General features: G+C 36.3%; 1 protein-coding gene across 1 annotated transcript; it reads right to left on the reverse strand.

Annotated features, from left to right (window-relative positions):
- Positions 1-17,338: 17,338 nt before the first annotated feature.
- Positions 17,339-19,623, reverse strand: LOC136848945 (protein snail homolog Sna-like). The gene is made up of 2 exons (XM_067121759.1): positions 19,470-19,623; positions 17,339-18,620 (listed from the first exon to the last, which is right to left on the reverse strand). The coding sequence occupies exons 1-2, from the start codon at positions 19,552-19,554 to the stop codon at positions 17,467-17,469; spliced, it is 1,239 nt and encodes a 412-aa protein (XP_066977860.1). The 5' UTR covers positions 19,555-19,623; the 3' UTR covers positions 17,339-17,466.
- Positions 19,624-27,381: the final 7,758 nt, after the last annotated feature.

The following is a 27,381-nucleotide window of genomic DNA, read 5'->3' on the forward strand; positions in this document are numbered from 1 at the left end:
GATTCAATATGGCTGCTTGCTCACCGCTGCGCTGGGGGGAGAGAGAGAGAGAGAGAGAGAGTCAGATGCCATTTTTTGTCCTCGATTTGTAACGTGCTGGATCACATCTATGGATGAGGTTGAGGCTTTTCTTGTTTCTCGGCGAATTAATAGATTAATTCGTTGTTAAGTCTGGTGAAGTGGCGTTTGATCTGGTATCCAGGATATATATATATATATATATATATATATATATATATATATATATATATATATATATATACAGTATACACGTGGAAACTACATGAATAATATTATCATATAAAACCCTATATTTAACTATTACTGTGATCTTAGGCAAGAGAATACTCAGCAATATAATATATTTGACGTAAGTATGATGCAACTGCAAGAAATTGCTTATGTATTGCCAGACACGATAAAAGTTCAACTTCCCCTGCGATCACTACTGGCTCTTGTATAAGATGGCAGATTGTATTTAATGTCTCCAGGGTTAGAACTTCCTTCTCCATCTTTTTTTATAATAATAATAATAATAATAATAATAATAATAATAATAATAATAATAATAATAATAATAATAATAATAATAATAGTAATAATAATAATAATTCCTTGTGTTGTGATATATCGTGAGATGGAGGACTGGGATGTTGTACAATAATAATAATAATAAAAATAATAATAATAATTCCTTGAGTTGTGAAGTATCGTGAGAGTTCCGGTACTTTCATGAATATGATAACGATAATGATAAAATTATTATTGATATTATCATTGGTTTATAAATAACTTTTTTATCAAAATGCTGTCAAGAGCGTTTAGCCGTTTCCAGATCATTCCTTAACTGGGTGAATGAAGGAAGCACATTTCTCTCTCTCTCTCTCTCTCTCTCTCTCTCTCTCTCTCTCTCTCTCTCTCTCTCTCTCTCTTCTTCTTCTTCTTCTTCTTCTTCTTCTTCTTCTTTTAGTGTTAAGCAAGCTTTAAATAAAGTGAGAAAAGCGAAGGCTGTCGAGGAACGGATGAGCAAACAATCATTAAATCGCTGTTTAGAAAATTTGAAATGTGTAAAAATAAAATAATAATAGAATATAGAATTTAGGTCAAAGGCCAAGCCGTGGGACCTATGAAGTCATTCAGCGCTGAAACGGAAATTGACATCAAAAGGTCTGAAAGGTGTAACAGGAGGAAAACCTCAAAGCAGTTACACTATGAATCAATTGTTAGGAGAGGGTGGGAAGTAAGATGGAAGAAAGAGAATATAAAAGGAGGTACAGTAAAAGGAACGAAAAGGGTTGCAGCTAGGGGCCGAAGGCACGCTGCAAAGAACCTTATGTAATGCCCACAGTGCACCGCATAGTTCCTCGTTGGGCGAGTCAGTATAGTTGTGGGCCAGCACTCGCTAGGCCCGAGTTCGAGTCTCCGGCCGGCTAATGAAGAATTAGAGGAATTTATTTCTGGTGATAGGAATTCATCTCTCGCTATAATGTGGTTCGGATTCCACAATAAGCTGTAGGTCCCGTTGCTAAGTAACCAACTGGTTCTTAGCCACGTAAAATAAGTCTAATCCTTCGGGGCAGCCCTAGGAGAGCTGTTAATCAGCTCAGTGGTCTGGTTAAACTAAGGCATACTTAACTTAACCGCATGAGGTGCACTGACGGCGCTACCCCCCACACGAGGTACTAGATTTTGAAACACTCAGATTTCAAGAGGGAAGGCGCGCCAGGTTTGTGTACCAGCAAATTGGCTCAGAAGAAGAATTCAAGAAGAACAATTACAGAAGAGGAATTAAAGCAGAGTTATCGAGTAAAATTCTACATTTTTATAAAAATCTCATTACTGCACGAGTCTCTAAAATGAAGAAATCCACAATGATGTCAGTGTACTGTAAGTATATATTAGAAGTATACACAAAACGCGAGCTTTCGAGAACTGGAGGTTCTCGAAAGCTGTCGTTTTGTATATATTTATATATATATATATATATATATATATATATATATATATATATATATATATATATATATATATGCGTGTGTGTGTATATATACAATATATATATACAGTATATATATATTATATATATATATATTCTTAATATATATGGTGGTATTAGGATCAATTGAACGTAGACACATTTTTGAAAAGAACAATTTAAATCGCTTAATTTCCCTCTGAGGATAGATAGATTTGGATGTTAGAAATCATATATAACAAGTAAAAAATGCGCCGAAGTTTCTTCAGCGCAATCGAGTTTTCTGTACAGCCGCTACAGCGTCTAATCAAGGCCACCGAAAATAGCTCTATCCTTCGGTGGTCTCGGTATAATGGCGTATGAGCCGCGGCCCATGAAACTTTAACCACCGCCCGATGGTGGCCTATCCTATATCGTTGCTAGAAGCACGATTATGGCTAAACTTAACCTTAAATAACATTAAAACTACTGAGGCTAGAGGTCTGAAATTTGGTATGGTTGATGATTGGTGGGTGGATGATCAACATACCAATTTGCAGCCATCTAGCCTCAGTTGTTTTTAAGATCTGAGGGCGGAGAGGAAAAGTGCGGACGGACAGACAAAGCCAGCACAACAGTTTTCTTTACAGGAAACTAAAAATCCGGACGACTCATTTTGAAAGGTTAAGGGAAAACAACTCCTGGGTCGCTTGTTAATATTCAGTTTTTTTTTTTTTTTCTAACAACGCTATGGCATGAGGAGACGTTACTTTCACGTACGTGATGAAGAGTTTGACTGTTTGGAATTTTGTTTGCACCAGATTTCTCCTCGTTTTGTCGCAAAGCCGTTGTGTGTGGATAACGATATTAATTTTCGATATTAATTTTCTGAAATGTATTATGCGCGATAATTTTTATTTATAATGACTTTTCATGTTAGCTAATATCTTAAATCTATTATCTGTTTTCCTTTCTTTTCCCCTTATATATTTACACACACACACACATATATAGATATATATATATATATATATATATATATATATATATATATATATATATATATATATATATATATATATATATATACTGTATATGTGTGTGTGTCTGCGCGTATTCCTGTACAGGAACTAAGCTTTGGCCTAGCCACCCACAGGCGCCGCCATTCGAATCTACCGGTAACGGCTTTGGCGGAAGAATTGTTACTAATGGGTGAATGTGAAAGGTAGAGACAGAGAGGTTAAAGATTAAGGGCTGCAGGTGAGGAGTGAGAGACTCCTTGTTTACTCCTCAGTAGCCGAGTGCAGAATCACCCTATGCAAATGAATTACCAAGAAGAATAAGTCCTTCTGATTGTGGAATGAAGGGCCCATAGAATACAGTAGACACAGGGCGCCTGGTGGCACGTGTGTTTCAGTCTCTCTCTCTCTCTCTCTCTCTCTCTCTCTCTCTCTCTCTCTCTGTCCTTTTATTTTTTCTGAGTCTGTTTTCTTGTCCTGTCGATCATATTAGTTTCTGTGGAAGACTCTCTCTCTCTCTCTCTCTCTCTCTCTCTCTCTCTCTCTCTCTCTCTCTCGTCTGTTTTCTTGTCCTGTCGATCATATTAATGTCTGTGGAACTCTCTCTCTCTCTCTCTCTCTCTCTCTCTCTCTCTCTCTCTCTCTCTCTCTCTCTCTCTGTTTTTCTCGTCCTGTCGATCATATTAGTTTCTATGGAAGACTGTCTATTGATGACTCTTCTCTCTCTCTCTCTCTCTCTCTCTCTCTCTCTCTCTCTCTCTCTCTCTCTCTCTCTCTAAATTTACTGTCAATCACATTAATTTCTCTGGAAGTCTGTCTGTTGATGGCTCGTCTCTCCTTCCTCCCGCGCCGTTCTAAGTCTGTTCTTTGTCGTGATGACGTCACGTCTGTGTGTTTTTCTGGCAGGCAAATAAGAAAGATATTTTGATCTTATGGTTGTGGAATGATATTACTCCTAAATACCTTTTTTCAAACTTTAATAATTGATTTGTATTATTTGTGATAGGTTCATTCGCGTGATTTGAACAGTGAGCTTATATTATAATGCATGGATGCCTATTCACGTACCAACTATTGGTAATTTTGCCAATAGCGTTTAACTGAAGGAACTACTACACTGCCCTAAAATGGAAAACTGCAGTATCTGCAAAATTTTTGAAATTGAGTTATGTCACCTATCGGGCTCGTGAAACACTAATACACAAGTTACTGCAGTTCCAAATGATTTTTCAATGCTTTCCACGAGTGTTTAGGGGGTCCCATTTGCAGTATCTGCAAAATCAGCAGTAAGGCAAGGGAGTATCTACCATTTTTCTCAGTTTTGTATTTTTGCAGATACTGCAGCCTTCCGTTTTATGGCAGTCATACATCTTTGGTTCCTGGAAGAGATATGCATGTTCACGAAGCCATTGTAATATGCCATCTGGTCGTTTAGTTATCCATTATGTTTATGTATCTGTGGATTAATTTTGACCTCTTCCAACGTCGATGATATAGGACAAGCCACCACCGGGCCGTGGTTAAAGGTTCATGTGCAGCGGCTCGTACAGCATTATACCGAGAGTACCGAAAGATAGATCTACTCTCCTTCCATTTCTGGGTTGAAAGTCTGTAACAGTTTTTTTCGTCTGTATAATGACTTCTAGCGTATAAAGTTAAGAAGTTTTAAAGTCTGTGAGAAAGGCTGAGAAGGGTGTGTCATAAGAGTAATGTACCTCCCCAAGATTGTAGGAAAGGCTGAGAAGGATATGTCATATTTTGATAAGTAGTAATGTACCTCCCCAAGATTGTATGCGTCAGATAGAATTGTAGTTGAGATCGAGGCTGAATAAAAATTGTATGAAAAGAATGAAAAGGAAAGGAATTCGAGCTAAGTAGGAAGGTAGGTTTGGTACCACGAACAGCATACAACAGTCAGTTTAGTAATGTATTGGGTAGTTGCTTCAATTTTTCTTTTACTTTCAATTTTGTTTGCAACAGGACTCTTACCGAATAAAACCAAGTAAAAAAATGCGCTGAAGTCTCTTCGGCGCAGTCGAGTTTTCTGTATAGCCGCTACAGCGTATAATTAAGGCCACCGATAAATAGATTTATCTATCGGTGGCCTCGGTATAATGCTGTATGAGCCGCGGCCCATAAAACTTTAACCACGGCCCGGTGGTGGCCTGTCCTATATCGTTGCCAGACGCACGAATATGGCTAATTTAACCTTAAATAAAATAAAAAGTTCTGAGGCTAGAGGACTACAATTTGGTATGTTTGATGATTGGAGAGTGGATGATCAACATACCAATTTGCAGCCCTCTAGCCTGAGTAGTTTTTCAGATTGAGGGCGGACAGACAAAGCCGGCACAATAGTTTTATTTCACAGAAAACTAAAAATATACGGGAAAAAGTACAACCCTGGTTATGAAGGTCTGCCTAACAAAATATAATTATTGAGCAAGACCATGCGATTTCCCAAAGCCTCGTAGAGATGATGACTTACATTTTATCATGGGGAAATAGAGCACCAGTGAAGATACCTATAAACATCTCCCTCGTTCATGTAATCGGACTCCATTATGGCACTGTCATTAGCAGTTGTGGTTTGTTGCAGCTTTCAGTTAAGCTCTCTCTCTCTCTCTCTCTCTCTCTCTCTCTCTCTCTCTCTCTCTCTCTCTCTCTCTCTCTCTCTCTCTCTCTCTCTCTCCTCGGTAGTAGCGCATTTAGTTCACAAATGGACGACCCGTTTACAATTCTCAAATCAGATGAAGAGGGACAAATTGGCTCGTTCTCAAAAATTCCGTTGTGCATCTGTTGAGCTAGATAGTGAATTAAGTACCTAGTTGTTAGGCGAATGTTGTAGGCCGCAGTCAGGATGAAGAGAGAGAAAGAGAGAACTATACGTGAGTGTTCATTGCTCGCCCAAAATGTATACCATCAAAAAGGGAGTACCTCAACTATAAAGGAATCTTCACCCCACAGTGTGAAACCAATCTCAAGACATTTGTAAGATTTTCCCTTTATCCTGACTTTGGACCAACACTGTTCATATTCGAAGTACTTAACAAATTTCGATTAAATGATAACACAGAAGTATGAGAAGTCACTGTACCAGAAATAAACGTCAGATACGGCTGGCAGGTTAAATTAAGAGAAGAGGATGATAAGACGTGAGGTAAGCGATAGTGGAAAGCATCGGGTAGCTTGGATAGTGACTGATAGTGGTTCCGGGTGGAGAGAGTTTGTCGGTTATGAATTATTTAAGAACCGCTGATAATTGCAATAATTCATTTGTTGCAGAGCAGACGCACAAAATATTACCAAAATTCGTTTGTTGCAGATCAGACGCATAAAATTTTGCACAAATAAACCAAAGTCTTTAGTTTTTAGTCTTCTGTAAAAGAACACTATTGTGCCGGCTTTGCCTGTCCGTCCGCAGTTTTTTTCTGTCCGCACTTTTTCTGTCCGCCCTCAGATCTTAAAAACTACTGAGGCTAGAAGGCTGCAAATTGGTATGTTGATCATCCACCCTCCAATCATCAGCTTACTAAATTGCAGCCCTGTTTTATTTTATTTAAAGGTTAAAGTTATCCATAATCGTGCTTCTGGCAACGATATAGGATAGGCCACCGCCGGGGTGTGGTTAAAGTTTCGTAGGCCGCGGCTCAAACAGCATTATACCGAGACCACCGAAAGATAGATCTATTTTCAGCGGCCTTGACACTATACGCTGTAGCGGCTGTGCAGAAAACTCGATTGCGCCGAAGAAACTTCAGCGCATTTTTTACTTGTTTGATATATTATCACTTGCATTGAATATCAACTGTAAAGTAAAGGTTAGTTTAGGTAAGGAACCGCGTGAAATTGCTGTTAACTGTAAAATATCTATAAAATATTCAAATGCAGGCTATAGCATTTCTATCAAATGTAATACAGCTGTGATTACACGTTCTATGCCTTTATTCTGTTTCCAATAGTGATTATTACTTTGCCTTTATTTTTTGGTTCGGTGAATTCCATGGGTTGAATTTTACACTGCATCCGTCTTGTGATTCTCTCTCTCTCTCTCTCTCTCTCTCTCTCTCTCTCTCTCTCTCTCTCTCTCTCTCTCTCTCTCTCTCTCAACTTCGGATAAAGCATGATATCTGAGGAGGAAGAAAATCCCAAAAGTTATCTTCACAAAAACGTAATTTTCTTTAATTTCACTCATTTCCTTTCAGCCGTCTAAAGACTGTACTTTATTTCAGGTTCGGTATGAAACTTGCTCAGTTTTGTATTGATAAAAAAAAAATCCTGAGACTTCTAAATGCAGACAACTAAAAGGGTTTAGTAACAACAGTAAGATGGCTGATAGTATCTAGAAAAAAATCCGCTTCAGCGAGGTTACAGACTAATGTTTAGATTTTTTCCGGAATTAGACAGGTGTTGAAGGTTGACGGTAGAAGGTTTGATTGGTTTTTCAGGCAATTTAATAGTGAATAATAATGAAATTGAGATCATTCCATCCCAAACATTTTCATGAAGGAATCCTAACATTTTTGCGTTCGGTTCCATGTACAGAACATGTACCTTGATTTTCTTGTGGATTGTAAATCTGTAATTTATTTGTTTAATTTCGTTCGTTTTCTTGATTTCATGTAATTGTTTTACCTTGCCACTATTTAGGGGAGAAAGCCCCCCCCCCTACACCCCAACAGGGCTACGCCCGTGTCGCCAATTACCTTGCCAGTGAGAAATCTATATTTAGTGACTACATATACCCTATTTCCATGTCGAAAAACATTTTTTTGCAGTAACGTTATCTCTCTCTCTCTCTCTCTCTCTCTCTCTCTCTCTCTCTCTCTCTCTCTCTCCAGTGACCAACTGAGTCATGGCAGGTGTGTTTTCAGATCCTGTGTCTGCTGTGATTCATCGGTTTTAATCCAGACGCTTCCTTAATCATATTATCGGCAGCTAACGCCATGGTGCTTCTGAATGATGTGGGGGCGGGGGACAGACCGGAGGGTATATAGGATGGAGGGGGAAAGTGGAAAGTGGTTAAAGCTTAGCATTGGTTTGATCGAGAGGGGGAAGAAATTCGTTTATGGCTTTTTATTTGTGGGTAAACATGCTCATGTTTGCAACATTGGTGCGAATGGTGATCGCCTGAGCGCTTTGCATTCTGGGAAGCGTAGTAAAATGTATGCGTCGCTAATGACTTGTTCAATGAAATACATGTGTTACGCATTTGTATATACATCTTCGTTGCCTCCTTGCATTTGTAAACAAATCTGGAAGGCCGATTTGGTTGTCGATGTTTTAAAAATCCATGTTAATTTTTTTTTTTTCTTCGTTCGTTCTGTCTTGAGAGACCGACTGCAATACTAAAACGAGTGAACTGGTCTACTTTTTCGTTTTCTAGAGGCAAAGTGCCGGAGCAAGGGCCTTCCTTATAATAGCTAATTCTATCCCAAGTCCGAAGGGAACTATTTGGTTGTTCTGGTTTAAGTTTTCACAGTATACTGTTTCCTGATTAGTACCAAACTGATAAATCGGTTTTTAAAACATCAAAAATTAAACACATCCGTGTACGTTCGGGTAATCAGATGGAACTCTTTCATCTAAAGATACTTTTTCCCATTTTCATTTAGAATATGTATTAATCTGCTCTTAGGTATAGTGTTTATAAATTTTATGCATAAAAAGAGACGAAGATTCTGCGTCTATCGAAGATGAGCCCTTAGAAAGCCAGCAAAGTATTTAATGTTTTGTAAAGTTTCCTCCTGACACATAGACCTTTTCATTTCCATTTTTAATATAATGTGCGCTGTGTTACAGCGTTTATGAATTTTATGCATAAAAAATAGACGAAGTTTCTGCGTCAGTCGAAGATGAGTCCTTATTGTCGAGAGGAAAACCAGCAGAGCGATTGACGTTTTTGTAAACTTTGCTACTGACACATAAACCTTTTCGTTTTCATTTTTAATACTATGCATTTTTTAATATAATGGTGGAATTTCGAAATTTCTAGCAATAATAGCTGTGGAGCTTTATTATTTCTCCAGGCACTGAAGTTACAAAAAAAAAACTTATGTGACAATTCTGCACCAGATTCACTTCCCAACTTAATTGGGATTTTGAGCCTTATTGTGGCCCATTTTTGCTCCCTGGAGACTCCTAAGATCTGTTTCAAGTTCGAAACGCTTATTTTATTATTATTATTATTATTATTATTATTATTATTATTATTATTATTATTATTATTATTATTATTATTACTGATAATCTAATTTTGGGTTAATCGTCTCATCTATGGAGACTCCTACTTATGGTTTTAAACAAAATGTTACAGTAAGTTAACTGCCTTACTTTAGAAATTTGAACTGTGCTTGGCCTTCTTCCCTCGATTACTTTCAATTTGATTCAAACTTATTGAGCGACTGATTGAGCATTATGAACTATAGTCATCGACACCGGATATATATTATTTAGACTCGGTATATTCACTGATTTGTTCAGAATTTGCTGCAATCTCAGAATATTTTGGTTTAGTTCAGTATTTGTTGTTTCAAGTAACGGGGGTTCATAAATAAAGTGCGTCGAAGTGATTACTCTTGCTCATAACCATTTAACAGATATGTAATATGAATGTAAGTTGGTCTCTTCATTGCATTGTATTGACCAAATATAGAATGAAAATATAATAATATTTTTTTAATACTACACTCTTTCTTGCCCGTCTCTATATCTATCTAACCTTTCAGGCTACAGACACACACACACACACACACACACACACATATATATATATATATATATATATATATATATATATATATATATATATATATATGTTTATATATAATATATATAATATACACACACACATATATATATATATATATATATATATATATATATATATATATAATATATACATATATATATATCCCTTACTACTGCAAACTTGAATCAAAGTGGCAGGTACTAACGCTATAGAGTCATATATGTAATATATATATATATATATATATATATATATATATATATATATATATATATATATATATATATATATGTTCAGGGTGGAGGGTCCGTTGTCTGACTGGAGAGGATACCTTAACGCTTTAAGTGTTTTCCCGTAAATCCTTCTGTTGGTCTTAGCAACTAGTAATGCACCCCCTCTAAGAGAGGAAAACAAATATATACAATATAATATATATATATATATATATATATATATATATATATATATATATATATATATATATATATATATATATATAGACATACACACATGCATATAAGTTGTTCACTGGCAGCATGAATTGCCAACCAGGGTCCATAGATCACTGCCAAACGTAAATAGAAAGGGCCTTGCATATACGCCAGTGTACGCTCATGCATCTCGTCGTAATCAAAAGATATAAAACAATGAAAGAGATGCAACATGCGACGAACATAATCAGAATATGCAAATGATGGGATTAAGGACACGTGCCTCGTTAAGAGAGAAAGAGAGAGAGAATATACACACACAGATGCACGCTGACATGTAAAACCGCACGGGCTCCAGGAAGCCACCCAGCGGTACGCCTCTCGGCCTCCCGTTCAATTAAGCGAACATCGAAAAATGCAGACCCTCGAGACCACAAGGCCTCGAAATACAGTTTGTGTAAACACGGTAGGTCGTTAATTTTCCCCCCAGCTCATTTTGCGTCTTTTAAAAGAAACAAACTGTTACCATTCATTATACACAGCCGAAGATGAAGATTCTGAGCAGTGACGAAAACTACTTATTATCTTAACTTCTTCAGCGTTGGTAAGCCTTCTGGGAGGATGTATTTGTGAAAGGTGTAATTAAGTAGTGTTAACAAAAGGGCACGTGGCGGCACTGATGCCCGGTGTGGTCGAGGTGACTGGCATCTTTTGGGGCTATAATTGACTCTGTAATCTGATGACAACAGTGGGGTTGGTCAGAGCCGCTGGAGAGGGGGTGGCAAGAGGAGTTGAGACGAGGGGGAGGTGATTGGGGAGAGAGGGAGAGTAGATATGGAAGGGATAAATTTAGAAGAGGAATAATTAATGAAGACGGAGCGAAGCGAAGAGAGATTGTTCTGAAGATGAAATGGAATTCGATTACTCGTAGAAACTGAAATTAAAAGTGCACTTTTGAGCAGTAGATTTTATTGATATATTATGAACATCCTATAAGAATAGGTATCACTGATTTGATGCCGTGTTCTCTGAATGATAAGATTCACATGTAACTGAGGTTAAATGAAATGACTCTATAGGGTATGAATGTATGATAATAAAAGAAATTGGTTTAAATAGCCTTTTTAAACAAAATAGGTTGGATGCTGTTGTTTACATAGAGGTAGAAAGACTGAAAATTATATCCATGATTATCTGCTTGTTTAAGTTGGGGTAGTATCATTATAGCACACACACACACACACACACACACACACACACACACACACACACACACACACACACACACACACATATATATATATATATATATATATATATATATATATATATATATATATATATATATATATATATATATATATATATATAATTTCTATAACATGATTTTTAATTGATTACTGCAGTGCAAGAATCACAGTTCTTGTATTGTACCTGATGGTGAATAAGCCTACAATCTATGATATTTTGACATCCAAGTTTACGTCAGCTCTCGTTCAAGAAATTTATATGACTCATGTCTTTCCTGTTCTTTGTTCTCTGTAAATCTCCACTCATCTCCAGCCTCCCTTTTTGAGGTTAGTAAACGCAATATCACGGAGCATTTTTGTTCTTAAGAAGGGGATGCATATCTAAATATCACGGAGCATTTTTGGTCTTAAGAAGAAGAGAATGCATATCTAAATATGTTTATCTAAATGTCACGGGCATTTTTGCATTTTTAAATATCACGGAGTCTTAAGAAGAAGGGATGTTTATCTAAATGTCACGGAGCATTTTTCTTAAGGTCTTATCTAAATGAAGATTTTTGGTCTTAAGAAGAAGGGGATGCATATCTAAATATCACGGAGCATTTTTGGTCTTAAGAAGAAGGGGATGCATATCTAAATATCACGGAGCATTTTTGGTCTTAAGAAGAAGGGGATGTTTATCTAAATGTCACGGAGCATTTTTGGTCTTAAGAAGAAGGGGATGCATATCTAAATGTCACGGAGCATTTTTGGTCTTAATGCATATCAAATATCATGGAGCATTTTTGGTCTTATTTTTGGGTCTTAAGAAGAAGAGGATGCATATCTAAATATCACGGAGCATTTTTGGTCTTAAGAAGAAGAGAATGCATATCTAAATATCACGGAGCATTTTTGGTCTTAAGAAGAGGATGTTTATCTAAATGTCACGGAGCATTTTTGGTCTTAAGAAGAAGGGATGCAAATATCACGTTTTTGGTCTTAAGAACGGGGATGATCTGTTTAGAAGAAGAAGGGGATGCATATCTAAATGGAGCATTTTTGGTCTTAAAAGAAGGGATGCATATCTAAATATCACGGAGCATTTTTGGTCTTAAGAAGAAGGGGATTTAAATATCACGAACCCTAAATATCGCGGAGCATTTTTGGTCTTAAAAGATTTTATCTTGTCATGGAGCATTTTTGGTCTTGAGAACCAAATATCACGGAGCATTTTTGATGATTCTGTCCTTTTGGTTTTAGAAGGGATTCTAAACGTGATCTGTTTAAAGCTGTCTAAGAACCCTGAAAACATTGACTTTCCAGAACCAGCGACAGATGATTCTGTTGTTTGATCATAATACTGTTGTTTGTCTTTGGTTGCTGCACTGGTGTTAAGGTTTTGTCCTAAGGTTCTGTAAGCTCTTTAAGACCTAGAAATCACTCATTTTCACTGTCCAAATCTTATCATTATTGCATTTCGTGGTTTTAAAGTTTGCACTGCAGAAATGATGGGATGTGTTTAGTGATAATTAAAGAGTTATAGGTAGGCTATACGTGTTTTCCTGAGTGTTACACGGTGTTACGTGGAACCCCAAATTTTAGACCAATACCGTATGGATGTAAATAAAAAACTAGTTGTGAATACAATTGAATATAGAATTTAGGCCAAAGGCCAAGCACTGGAGCCAATAAGGCCATTCAGCGCTGAAACGGAAATTGACTGTAAAAGTTTGAAATGTGTAACAGGAGGGAAAACCTCTCAGTTGCGATATAAATCAGTTGTTAGGAGGGGGTGGAGAGTAAGGTGGATAAAAGAGAATATGAAAGGGTGTCCAGTAAAAGGAATGAACGGGGTTGCAGCTAGGAAGGCACGCTGCAAAGAAACTTAAGTAATGACTACAGTACACCGCATGAGGTGCACTGACGGAACTTCAACCCTTCGGAAGAAAAAAAAAAATTAGTTGTGATTAATCCTTATTCCAGGACGGAAACTTGATCTCTATTACTTTTCGATAAGGATTGTTATAGCTTGGCGCTGGGATCTGAGCATAAGCATACGTGTTTTTATGTTCATGAGATGATGCACACGACGTTGATATATGAAGAGAGGATGAATAGAATTCTGATGTTTAGTTTACTAATGGAAAGCTATTCATGGGATTCCTGCAATATAATTTTGTATATTGATTTGCTACATATTACAGCTACCGGCCACGTCATTCGGTAATCGCTTCATGCGAGCTTGATGGAATAGTCTGAAAAGCCTTCTTGGTTTGGTCGAGAACTGCATGGGAAACATGACGACAAATACGTAAAAAGAGATTTGTCACGAAAGTCCCCACTGATGCCATTGTGACATCGGCGGTGATGGGAATCCAATATTATGAATGCAAATATAATATACAGTATAAAATAATTTCTTTGTTGCGTTTCGTGATAGATACTCATGATATATAAGCATTAAAATATGTCCTAAACACACATTATTATTATTATTATTATTATTATTATTATTATTATTATTATTATTATTATATAACAAGTGTTGCATCTGTCATACATATTGAATTTATTGTATTCGCTTTTTTTCCGTTGCGAATATAATGGAAATTTTTATGGTGCCATAAATATTTTATATCCTTTTAATACTAACATTATTTGCTTGAAGCGAACTTCGTCACGCATCCAAAAAGTTTTTTGTTAAAAAAAATCGAAAGCTTTATATGCATAATTATGGTATATTCTGCCCAAGTTCTTGATGAACAGCAAAATGTAAATAAGTATGTCTATATATGCCATTACGTATATTTAAACTAGTTCCTGATTTTTGGTTTTCTGTAAAATAAAACTATTGTGCCGGCTTTGTCTGTCCGTCCGAACTTTTTTCGGTATGCACTTTTTCTGTCCGCCCTTAGATCTTAAAAAGCGCCGAGGCTAGAGGGGTGCAAATTGGTATGTTGATCATCCACCCTCCAATCATCAAACGTAATAAGTTGCAGCCCTCTAGCCTCAGTAGTTGTTAGTTTATGTAAGGTTAAAGTTAACCGTAATCTTGCTTCTGGCAACGATATAGGCCAGGCCACCACCGGACCATGACTGTAATTTCATGGGCCGCGGCTCATACAGCGTTATATCGAGATCTATTTTCGGTGGCCTCGATTATACGCTGTACAGAAAACCCGATTGCGCCGAAGAAACTTCGGCGCATTTTTTTACTTATTATTTACTATCGTCATATTATTTTTTGTGGTTTATATTGATTTTCTGCAAGATTATTCGTTCTTTACTCATGAATAACTTTAATTTTAATGCTTTTGCTAAAAATTTATTTAACCATTCATATCTTTGTGCCTTTGTGCCACATCCGTTCTATGTATTTAAATAAATAATTATATGTCAGCTGCAAAGATGAAGAGAAAGAAAGATAGGAATTAAAAAAAAGTAAAAAGGTTCTTACAGTGAAAGAGACGTCAAGTCCTTTATTACGTATTTTGTAATCCAATGAGGATGTTGTGAGGCACGGACGATGAAAACAGGAAGTGACCATTGTATAGAAAACGGGAAGACCTCCGGAAACTCAAAGACAGTTTTATAGAAAATGGAAAGCCCAGTCCCTTCCGGTGATGGGATGATCTCTCAGAGTTATAAGGGTAAATGAGATGAGAAAGATATTGGGTTAAATCTACGGTGATTCATCTCCAGTTTTCAAGTTGAGAAGAGTCATGTGAGGAATTATTACATGTTACCTTCGGGAAAAAAAACTGTAGAAAAATTACAAGATAGAAAATAAAGAAAAACAATTATTTCAAACTATAAAGTAATGAAAAAGTGCTAGGGAAATTTTAAATCCGACGAATAACACTGAGAAGCAGAACTACTGATATGTTCCCCATAAGACTTTTATTTATTTATTTATTTTCTGCAAAGTCTTGAGCCTGTCTGAAATTTAAGGTAAAAGAATTGGAAGTAATTAATATATATATATATATATATATATATATTATATTTATATATAATTATGTGTGTGTATATATATATATATATATATATATATATATATATATATATATATATATATATATGTACAAATTATGTTTATATGTACAAATATAGATTTATATTTATATATACAATTATGTGTATGTATATATATATATATATATATATATATATATATATATATATATATATATATATATATATATATATTCACACACATACACTAAGCCACAAATACCCCATCGTTAGCGAATTCACAATGCCTTGAAAATAACTTTCAACCAAAGTCATCCTGACTTGGATTCGAACCTATAACAAATTAAAAGTAAGTCTATACCAAATGGAAAGTAAACATTACATATATATATATATATATATATATATATATATATATATATATATATATATATATATATATATATATATATGCATACACAATTTATATATTGTTAGAGAAAGGTTCGTAATCACATATAACTGAATAAATCTGAAGATATTTATCATCATATCATCAACAGTACAAGGCCAATCTCCCGAGGATAAATTTGTTCTGCTTAGTCGTCAAATTATATATATATTATATATATATATATATATATATATATATATATAGTAATGATTAACGATTTTTTTATACAGAAGCAGCAGTCCTTGAAAAACGTATAGTCCAAAATAGCTTACTGAATTCATCCGATATTATTTTAATTCTTCCTTTATTGTACCTTTCCGGTGCACATGTGACCTTTCATCATCATCATTATTATTATTATTTTTATTATTATTATTATTATTATTATTATTATTATTATTATTATTATTATTATTATTATTATTGTTGTTGTTGTTGTTCAAAATTTATGCTCATTTGAATAAAACTAGGTGGAAGGCTATTAACTTTTTGCGCGATATTCCCCGCATAAAGTTCCCTTTCAAGAATTTTTTATAATAAAAATTAAACTCATTAATTTTCATTTGCAATATTCTTCTATGGATGGAATCTCTCTCTCTCTCTCTCTCTCTCTCTCTCTCTCTCTCTCTCTCTCTCTCTCTCTCTCTCTCTCTCTCCTTTTTGTAAAGGTTCGAACGTACTATTTTCGTAGGATTGTCAGCGAGAGAGAGAGAGAGAGAGAGTTTAATACTTCTACAAGATAGTTCATAAAGAGAAGAAGCAGTGTCTACAGGAAATAAAGATTATTCTGTTATTTCATGCCTTTGGATGCAGTTTATCTTGTTCTTTATTCAAAATGATCTTTATCTGTCATTTTGTTATTGTGTAATGAGAATTAGTCTTTGTAATGTACCAGATATTCAACTAAGATAAATATACTTATACGTGTGACTTATCCATATCTTTTTTTATAGACTATTATACTGACTCCTGTAACTTACGAGAAATATATTTATGCGTATATCTGTGATTTTCACAATTTTTTTTTTTTTATATTCTCACTTTATACGTAATTGGACCAACAAACTATATTCGGATTTGCAAAGTCGCCTTACTGTTGAAACCATAAATTCATTTGGGACTCGTGGAATTACCTAATTAATTATTCTTTTCAAACTTTTGCTTGCGTTAAATTAATGTCTTTCCATCAATTTAGCATCGTTAACACCAGATTTATGATTTTAATATAGTTTTATTTATAATTTTTTTATATTGAAAATAAGAAATATTTGTGATGTTTAGTGCAAAATTGGACTTTGTCCCTTGACTTGGTCAACTCCTTAATAGAAAGAGTATTGCTTTTGAGATTCGAATTTGCTTGTGAGATTCAAATTTGCTTGTGAGATTCAAATTTGTTTTCAGGTGTTAGTAAAAGACGTAAAATTACTTAGTGATTCAAAGGTAGTGTGTTCCTGTATCTTTTAATAACTGTAAGCGTTCGTCTCGTAATATTTACTTTTAATATAATTTTTAATTTAGGAATTAAGAAATGAAACTCTTCAGCGTTAGATAAAATATAGGCATTTTATTTTGTACATTTATAAAGTCTTTTATAAGATATCATTAGCTGTACAATGGAGTTCTAAAATTAAATGACTAGAAATTAAGAAATTTTGAGACTTAACATCCAACTCAGGACTGGTTAACCGCAGGATAGACTGCCATTGGCACCTCCTGCTGGTGGGGCAGGACCTGTTGCTGATGAGCCTGCAGCCTGGCAGGACAAGACGCCTCTGAGTGCTTGTTCAGCAGCGACACCCTGGAGAAGGTCTTGTGACAGGTGCCGCAGGCGTACTTCTTGATGTCTGCGTGAGTTTGCAGGTGGGCCCTAAGGTTGCTCCTGTCGGCGAAGCACCTGTCGCACTGGGGGCACTGGAAGGGCTTCTCCCCGGTGTGCGTCCTGATGTGCCCCTGGAGCAACCAGGGGCGCGAGAAGGCCTTCCCGCACAGGGGGCACTTGCAGGGCAGCGTGTGAGTCCGGATGTGCATCTTCAGCGCCCCCAGGGAAGTGTAGACTTTTTCGCAGTGCTTGCAGGCGAAGGACTTGTTCCCCAAGGACACGCAGTGGAACTGCTTGTGCTTGCTGAGACCCGAGTAGGTGGAGTAGGACTTCCGGCATTCGTTGCAGGAGTACCTGGCGGTAGCTGCGTGTCTCTCCTCGCCGCCGCCGCCTCCTGACGCGGCGGCGTAGGAGGGACCTCCCTCTGGGCCGCCCTCCGGCTTACTGGGGCTGCTGGAGTCTCCGGTGACGTCGATCTCGTCCTCGCTCAGCGTCTCTGTTCCGACGCCTGAGTCCTCGGAAGCCGTCGACCCGGGCGACGCCAGGCGGTCCTCCGAAGGGTGAGGAGACGAAACGAGGCGGGATGCCAGTACTGAGTGGGCGGTCAGGGTGTGACTGGAATGGACGGCTGCGGACGGATGGGCGGGAAGGGACTGCGCCATGGGCCACATGACGGGCGGTGTCCGGTGCCAGAGATCCCCATGCTGTTCGTAATGCTGTTGCTGCTGTTGCTGTTGCTGCTGTTGCACAGCCGTTGTCTGGAAGAGCTTCAAATAGAAATCCGCCAGGGAGGTCATTCTGGGCGGGCTGGGCGGCGTTTGGACGAGCGTGTGGGCCATGTGGCTCGAGTGGGCGGCAACAGGTGAGGAGGAGGAGGAGGAGGAGGAGGAGGAGGAGAAGACGCGGCAGACAGGTGTGGGTGGTCCTTTAGCCCGGCCGAAATCGTTGTCATCTGCTTCGTCCTGCCGGCGCCTTTTGATGCTGAGGTCTTGTGGCTGTTCGTCATCTGAGAAAGAAGAAGAAATGAAAGTTAACACCGATAAGAATAACGACGCTCAAAATAGTACTAGTAGTAGTAGTAGTAGTGACAATCAATCTCAGTATGAATTTATTATGGTTTTATATAAAGGTTACTATTTGAATAAGTGTTAAGTGCAAGAAACATATCTCACTGGAGGTAGATAGGCAAGAAATTGTTATTTAAATTGTATCTGTTTTTTTTTTTTTTTTCAACGAAACTTGATGTATTCTAGGAACTGTGTAACTTGGTCAGTTCTGTAAATGTATTCATGGAAAAATTATATTTATGAAGTACTGGCTATTTAAATATTAAATAAGATCACCATTGGTCTCAAAATAACAATAGTAGTAATATATTATTAATATTATTATTATTATTATTATTATTATTATTATTATTATTATTATTATTATCATTATTATTATTATTATTATTATTATTATTATTATTATTATTATTATTATTTTACTTCAAATTCTCTAATGATTGTTGCTGACTGGTATCTTGTTTTTGAAAAATATAAAAAATATGACCAGTCTGATAATTATTAATTTTTAATGCTTAGTGTATCTGCATCTAAGTTAGTTCTACTGAGTTTATGTAAAATGAAGTGAATCTTGTATATTTTTCTTAAGGGATAAAAAATTATTTATTGTCTTTTGCCAATAAAGTATTACGAAGCTGATACAGGACAAAGCTTCAGCTATCAGAGTAACTAAATTATGCTCCTATAACTGCAAACATTTAAATTTATTATAAGTTTAGTAACATGCAGAATATGATACAACTAATGCACAGCAAAATCTTCCAGGTATGCTTATTTTTAACACTCACCAGTATTGGCGTCGGTAATGAATGACAATGGTCTTTTCTTCAGTGGACAGTGCGAATAATTTTTAAGTCCAGGCAAGTGAGCCATTTCGTAGAAAACGTCACGTTACACTTCCTCACTTGTGTTCGATAGCTACTGAGTGTTCCCGGGTAAAACTCTCGTTTTTATACTTCGGCGAGCAGATGCTCAGCATCACAACAAAAGGGGCCAATGGCATCCAGATCTGGCCGCATCACCGTAGTTCGTGACCAATGACGAGAGCCGGAAGCTGTTCGAGGCGGGGCTTACTCGTCCCGTGACCAATCAGTGGCCTGGCAGGTGAATGAGGTGCCACGTCGTGAGAAACAATGCTTACGTTAGAATTAGTATTACACTTTGGCAAAATTATGAATGTTAGTTTATCTTTATGAAGATTCATTGTTTGCAGGATATTGAGTTGGTTTATTTTTAAATCCAAAATATTAAGACTTATGCAACCAAATAAAATTCAGTGGACACCCATAACCGAAAGTCATCGTGCACTGGCGCCCAGCAGCCCCAGCGAAATAGAAAGGTGTTCCAGAATCGTTAAACTCGCACGTGCTTACATCAGGTAATCAACAACACCGAGCCCACACATCGACAAATACGTGGCCCGTAATCGACCCCACGAAGGGGCTGCCGAAAGGCGGGTTTCCTTTGTCAAAAGGGCGGAGAGGCAGATGTGCGACGAGACCATAAACTACACAGATAAAGAGAGGATGTCTTTCATTAGCTGGCGTAGGCAAATTTTTTGAATTTATCGCCAGAATTCATTTCTGAAATCGTTCTAGGGCCTATTTTTGCTTTCAATGGGAAAATAGTGGTTGGATTATGGTGGGAGATGCTTACACTTTTATTTTTATTTTTTCCCCTTAATTTTTTTACAAACACGTATTGTTCAAAATAGGAAAAATGAACAGGGTTCCAATGTAAATTGATTTTAGCGCTGAATCATTTATAGTCAAGTCATTAGAGTAATGAAACTACATTCAAATTAAGCATGGAAAATTTTCTTAAACTTTTGGCTTGGTATTAAAGTATTTGGTAATTTACGTAGGTAATGGTATGGGACCATTTATTCTTCAAGTAGATATAGAAAGGGTATCGCAGTGGAATTCCCCGAAGAAACATTCAAAAAAGGTCTTTTTGAGAGAGAGAGAGAGAGAGAGAATGCTTTGATGGTTGTGCATTCTTCATAATATATTGTTTGTTGAATCAGGTTATGTACACATTTATGTGTGTGTGTAAGCTATGTCTTCTCCTTCTGTCGATCTAGAGAGAGAGGAGAGAGAGAGAGAGAGAGAGAGAGAGAGAGAGAGAGAGAATGATTGATCATCTCCAGCTGGTACAATAAGATGGTGGGATTCACAGAAAACAGTGCGCCAGTCAAGTATGCGTTCATCCTTTTCTAAATTAAATGGTCGTATTAAAATTACCAATTAATTTAGCAGTCAAAAGGATGAATGCTCACGTGACTGGCGCACTGTTTACGGTCTCGCACTTGCTTTATCGTAATTTGCGTCTGTGAAATATTTGTTGGATTGTCTTGCAGTTTCTCATGCGGTGCACTGTAGGCATTACTTAAGGTTCTTTGCAGCATCCCTTTGGCCACTAGTTGTAACCCCTTTCGTTCCTTTTACTGTATCTCCTTTCATAGTCTTCTTTCTTCCCTCTTACTTTCTACCCCCTCCTAACAACTGATTCATAGTGCAACTGCGAGGTTTTCATCCTGTTACACCTTTCAAACTTTTACTATCAATTTCCGTTTCAGCGCTGAATGACCTCATAGGTCCCAGTACTTGGGGTTCTATATTCTATATTCTATATTCGATATTGTTAAACTTAGAAGATATCTAACAAACGCTATGATGCGGATTGATTTTTTTATCAAGTCTTATGAGATCTATAAACTGTTCCTTATAGATCTATAAACTTATAGATTAGCAGTTTGTTAAAGCTACCTGCGTCACGCATTTAGCGTCTTATCGCCGCTGTAACGAACAGACGCATCTTCGATCGTGAACCGAAATGAAAAATAATATTTGCGCCCTAGTAAGTATGCGGTTAGATGCTTAAAAAAAGTCTTTAGGATACAAAATAATTATTTTTACATTATTATTTTTATCGGACCTGAACTTTGGGATGAAATGTGGCTGTTGTTTCCGTAGAGTTTTACAAACCATTTTTATCCTTTTTTTTTTCATATCTATTTTTAGAAACTTTATTACACAATTAAAAGAAAATAAACGATTTTTGTAATTGTTGTTAAGAATAACATTAATGATTGTATATATTAGCCTTTACTGATTTCCTGAGATTTCCATAGAAAGGTTGACTGTGGACTGAAAACCAAACACAGCACTCCCTAATCAGATTCATTTATAGATAACTTTTAAATTTGAATAACAAAAAAAGTGTTGAATGACCGAATGTGCCCGAGCGCCTGGCATGACAGTAAAAAAAATTGCATAACAATTTCCATTTAATTCAAAATTAAGTACGCCTTTTCCTCTCATTTTAATTTAAGATTTTGTATTTCATTCCAATTTAAATACGTCATTTCCTCTCGTGCTGATTTTAAGAACAACCTGCTTTGTAGCGCGTTCGCTTTTTCACGACCAGGCTCACGTGCACAGTAGAACACGCCCGAAGATTTATATCGTACACAAAGGCTCATATTCTCTCGAGAAACACGTGCCTACCCTTGCAACCCCAAGATTTCTCTCTCTCTCTCTCTCTCTCTCTCTCTCTCTCTCTCTCTCTCTCTCTCTCTCTCTCTCTCTCCCCGTAAATATCAACGCTTTTTTTCGTAAGCGTTTAGCGAACCTATTTATATACAAAGTTCTTCTCTGGCATATTCAAGCTCTCTCTCTCTCTCTCTCTCTCTCTCTCTCTCTCTCTCTCTCTCTCTCTCTCTCTCTCTCTCTCTCTCTCTCTCTCTCTCTCCCCGTAAATATCAACGCTTTTTTTTCGTAAGCGTTTAGCGGACTTATTTATAAACAAAGTCCTTCTCTAGCATAATCAAGATCTCTCTCTCTCTCTCTCTCTCTCTCTCTCTCTCTCTCTCTCTCTCTCTCTCTCTCTCTCTCGTAAGCGTTTAGCGGACCTATTTATAAACGAAGTTCTTCTCTAGCATATTCAAGATTCTCTCTCTCTCTCTCTCTCTCTCTCTCTCTCTCTCTCTCTCTCTCTCTCTCTCTCTCTCTCTCTCTCTCTCAAAGCGTTTAGCGGACCTATATATAAACAAATTCTTCTCTAGCATATTCAAGATTCTCTCTCTCTCTCTCTCTCTCTCTCTCTCTCTCTCTCTCTCTCTCTCTCTCTCTCTCTCTCTCTCTCTCTCGTAAGCGTTTAGCGGACCTATATATAAACGAATTCCTTCTCTAGCATATTTAAGATTCTCTCTCTCTCTCTCATTTCCCAAATATTTATATACGAAGTTCTTTCTCTTGAAACGAGAAGAAAACAAACTTTTTAAGAAATTTATTTTATATTTATTTATTTTTTTTTTTTTTTTACGTGGCGGTGATTAGATATTTTGAAAGCTAAGAATAGGGAAGAATAGCCCCAGTCTCTAAGACTGTGTTCGGGACAAAGAGAATTCTTGACTGGATCTGCGAAGCGTCTTCCGAGTATAAGTGATAATGGCAAGAGCGAGAGAGAGAGAAATCGGGAATATTAAAAATAGGTCGTCATCAGTCTAGAAGCATGTGGTCTTCAGTATCACGAGAGAGAGAGAGAGAGAGAGAGAGAGAGAGAATCAGGAATAATAAAAACAGGTAGTCATCAGTCTAGGAGTATGTAGTCTTCAGTATAGAGAGAGAGAGAGAATCGGGAATAATGAAAATAGGTGGCCATCAATATTGGGAGTATGTAATCTTTGATATCGTAAAAATTTGTGTATTAAAATTCAGCTATTTGTAATATTACATTTTGCATTACAGCATATTAATTTTAATTTATTGTCAGTTTCTTTTATTTCCTCATTCACTTCACTGATGGTCTTCATTAAAAGTATGGCTTTTATTAACTTGTAAAACTTATTCCTATATACAGTATTCCAGTCTGAATGAAGCATCGTCTGCATTCATCCGCTGTAGAGATTAGGTAATTATTCATTTCAAGGCCTAAGGCGTTTACGCCATCGTAGTAAGCAATGACTAGCGGTAAATCTTAAAAAAAAAAAAAAATAAACTCGTAGTAAGACGTAGTAAATTCTTAAAATAAAACTCGTAGTGAGACGTAGAAAAATCTTTAAAAAAATCCGTAGTAAGACGTAGTAAAATGTTAAAAAAAAACTCGTAGTAAGACGTAGAAAAATCTCTAAAAAAACTCGTAGTAAGACGTAGTAAATTTAATCTTGAGTAAGGTATATAGTTATTCCTCTCTCTCTCTCTCTCTCTCTCTCTCTCTCTCTCTCTCTCTCTCTCTCTCTCTCTCTCTCTCTCTCTCTTTATACACTCAAACTTCATGTATATATATATATATATATATATATATATATATATATATATATATATATATATATATATATATATATATATATATGTATATATATATTATTTATTTAATTGTGATGTTTGAGTGTATTTATACACACACACACACACACACACATATATATATATATATATATATATATATATATATATATATATATATATATATATATATATATATATATATATATATATATAATACATGTTATATATATAATATATATATGTATAATTTTGATACAACGTAGATTACCATAGATATAATGAAAAAAGTTTAACAAAACTTTCTTCCTTTTAACAGTTATAACTTTAGCCTGATTGTTGAGCTCAAAACAGAGATCTAGACAAGACTGTTCAGACTGTATACCACCGTCGGAAGATATCCCGTTGGGAACTTCCACCGCCGCCTTCAGTGCCAATGCCCCCTACAGTAAGTGCGTGCTACTTGTTTCACGGAGTTTCAGAAAACTGATTCTATTGAAAAGCGTTTCGTTCCTCCTTGCCAAGTATCCTGTCCTATGTTTTAACTGTTGTGTATTTGTTTATGTTTAGCGTTTGCTTTGCCTTGCATTTCATCAAAATCACTCTCTTGGATTCCGGTTTTTTTTTTCTTTAACAAAATTATCATATCTTCTCCTTGGAGTAATGCTATTATTGCGACTAGTATTCCGGCTTATGATACTAAAAATAATTGCTCAGTTCTCCTATTTAAGAAAAGAATTGCTTCGTCATTCTCTTCGTTGAAAAATGGAGCACCTCCGGTTTAAGTAAAGCTTATCGGAAGTGTGAATTTATGACGCACACTTGGCGTTATATATGTTACAGGCAGATAGCGAAACCAGGCATTTCACGAACTGCCTAAAGTTTCAGGCAGATAGCGAAATGCGCTTAGGGACATTTGATCACCCAGGGGCTAGTACTAAACACGGCGAAACAGTGACTCACCTACACTGTTTCGCCGTGTTTTGTACTAGCCTCTGGTGAATCAAATGTATTTCGCCGTGTTTAGTACTAGCCCCTGGGGGGATCAAACGTCCCTAAGTGCATTTCGCTATCTGCCTGAAATTTTAGGCAGTTCGTGAAATGTCTCGTTTCGCTATCTGCCTGTAACATATATATCACTTTTGTTGAAAATTTCTGAGAGGAATTCGTAATATCTTTCTACCAAACTTTCTACCAAATCGCCAGTATGGATGACAACATTGAAGGGTTTGAAAGAAGACCTAACAATCTCCTGTGATTTCATCCCATTTTACACCAATATAGAAAAAAATATTAACTGCTTGATGGAAAGGCTAGCGGCGAGGTACCACAGTTGGTCTAAACGTGTTGGTTTGACACCGTAGGGCAAAACGGGAGATTACACTTTAACCGAAAACCGTTTCCCCGCAGGGGGCTAGAGCCGTCAGTGCAGCTAACGCGGCTCACTGTAGGCATTACTTAAGGTTCTTTGCGGCGCTCCTTCGGCCCTTAGCTGCAACCCCTTTCCTTTTTTTTTTTTTTACCATACTTCCGTTTATATTCTCCTTCTTCCATCTTAATTTCCTCCTCTCTTAACAATTGTTTCTTTGTGCAGCAGCGAGGTTTTCCTCCTGTTACACCTTTCAAACCTACTTACTCTCAGTTTCCCATTTCAGAGCTGAATGACCTCGTAGACCCAAGCGTTTGGCCTTGGGCCTAAATTTTACATTCCAATCCATTCCGAAAGCGTGTTTCGAGATACTAAGTTATCTTCAAAGATTTAAACGGGAGTTAAGTTAGACGTGTCCCCGAAATCCTTAGGTGAAGTATGAAAATACTCTGGACACTCCAACCAGGGCCAGCCAGTGGTTCCTGTCAAATTTGTCGGTTATATGGGAATACTTTGAAGGAAGGCGTTAAATAGTGTGGGAAACGAATGTCGTTACCTTTATTCCCGTTTCAATAAGTGGTCGTTGTCTGCTCGCGCATACACTACCTATGGGGTTCATTGGTGGGAAGGTAGTACTGTACACCAGGTATGTAAATAGGATTGGGAGTAGACGGTTCTCTTTTCCATATGTATGGAAGTACCTCGGAAATTAAACCATAGAAAACTCGTATAGTAACTTAGCTCAAAGGTAGCTGTGGGCTACGCCGTTTGATTTCTATTGTACGGATTAATAATACTTTCGATCGAGTAGATCACTACTGTCCCCTCCCTTCTCTCTCTCTCTCTCTCTCTCTCTCTCTCTTATAACCATACAGACATCTGGAAGTTAAAATTCAAATAATCATTACAAGTTCATTTAACAAAACTTTGCAACGATGATGTAGATCTTCGGTATATAGTATATATATATATATATATATATATATATATATATATATATATATATATATATATATATATATATATATTATATATATATTATTATATGTAGAGAGAGAGAGAGAGAGAGAGCCATCATCGATTACGGGTACTTAATAAAACTGCTTTCATTCATTTAACAATAAAAATAGTATATATACTCAGGTATAAAACGGCTATTAAATTAAAAAGGAGACAAATATTTTATAATTATATTAAGTTTGTGAAAAGATCGTTTAATCTTAATACATTATATATATATATATATATATATATATATATATATATATATATATATATATATATATATTATATACATTATACATGTGCATATATACATATATGCGTATACATATATATATAAACATACATATATTATACGAGTATATATACATCCAGTATACACACAGAAACACTAAAAGTTTTCCATTCTGAATGGGAAACAAATATACGGTAGAAAGTGTTTGCAAACAGTGTGTAAACTTTGTTTGCAAACTGTTGGCAAACTTTGTTTCCAAACAATGTTTCCTAGTGTGGACAGGCCTTTAGAAAACTCAAATAAAGGATTTGGATCTCTGCATGTTCAGTTTGTTTCGCAAATTCTTGTTTTTTAATTTTAGAAGCAGAGAATTGCTTACAGTGATTTTTTTTTTCAATTTACACGATACGGAATGCAATGGGTAATTGTCCAAGATTGGAATAATAAATTGGTAAGTACTCCTGCAATTTTCCAATATTCATACTTTCGCTGAACATATGACACACTCTTTATATAGAGTTGGGATTTCCAAAATTGTACTACGTGATATTTTGTAGAATAATTTACAAAACATTCTTCGTGGAGTTTAATTCAATTTTTTTAACAAGTAAATTGAGTACCTTTTTCGGTATTGAGGAATTCTTTTGCTCTTAATTTTATCAGGACCAAATCCCATTGCACTTAGTTCCTTTTATTAAAATCAGTATAACGTGCGGACGATTTTATTCACAAAATAAAAATAAAACTTTTGTGTTGATTAAAACAAAAGTGGGTCTCAAAAATTCATCTAATGTCACTCAAGAATT

Source organism: Macrobrachium rosenbergii, chromosome 20, assembly GCF_040412425.1.
Source record: "Macrobrachium rosenbergii isolate ZJJX-2024 chromosome 20, ASM4041242v1, whole genome shotgun sequence".
In the NCBI taxonomy this organism is placed as follows: Eukaryota; Metazoa; Arthropoda; class Malacostraca; order Decapoda; family Palaemonidae; genus Macrobrachium; species Macrobrachium rosenbergii.

Coding starts and splice junctions, on each gene's coding strand:
- LOC136848945 (XM_067121759.1), bottom strand. CDS start 19,554: ATGGCTCACTTGCCTGGACTTAAAAATTATTCGCACTGTCCACTGAAG. Junction 18,621..19,469: donor CATTACCGACGCCAATACTG/GTGAGTGTTAAA, acceptor CTTCTTTCTCAG/ATGACGAACAGCCACAAGAC.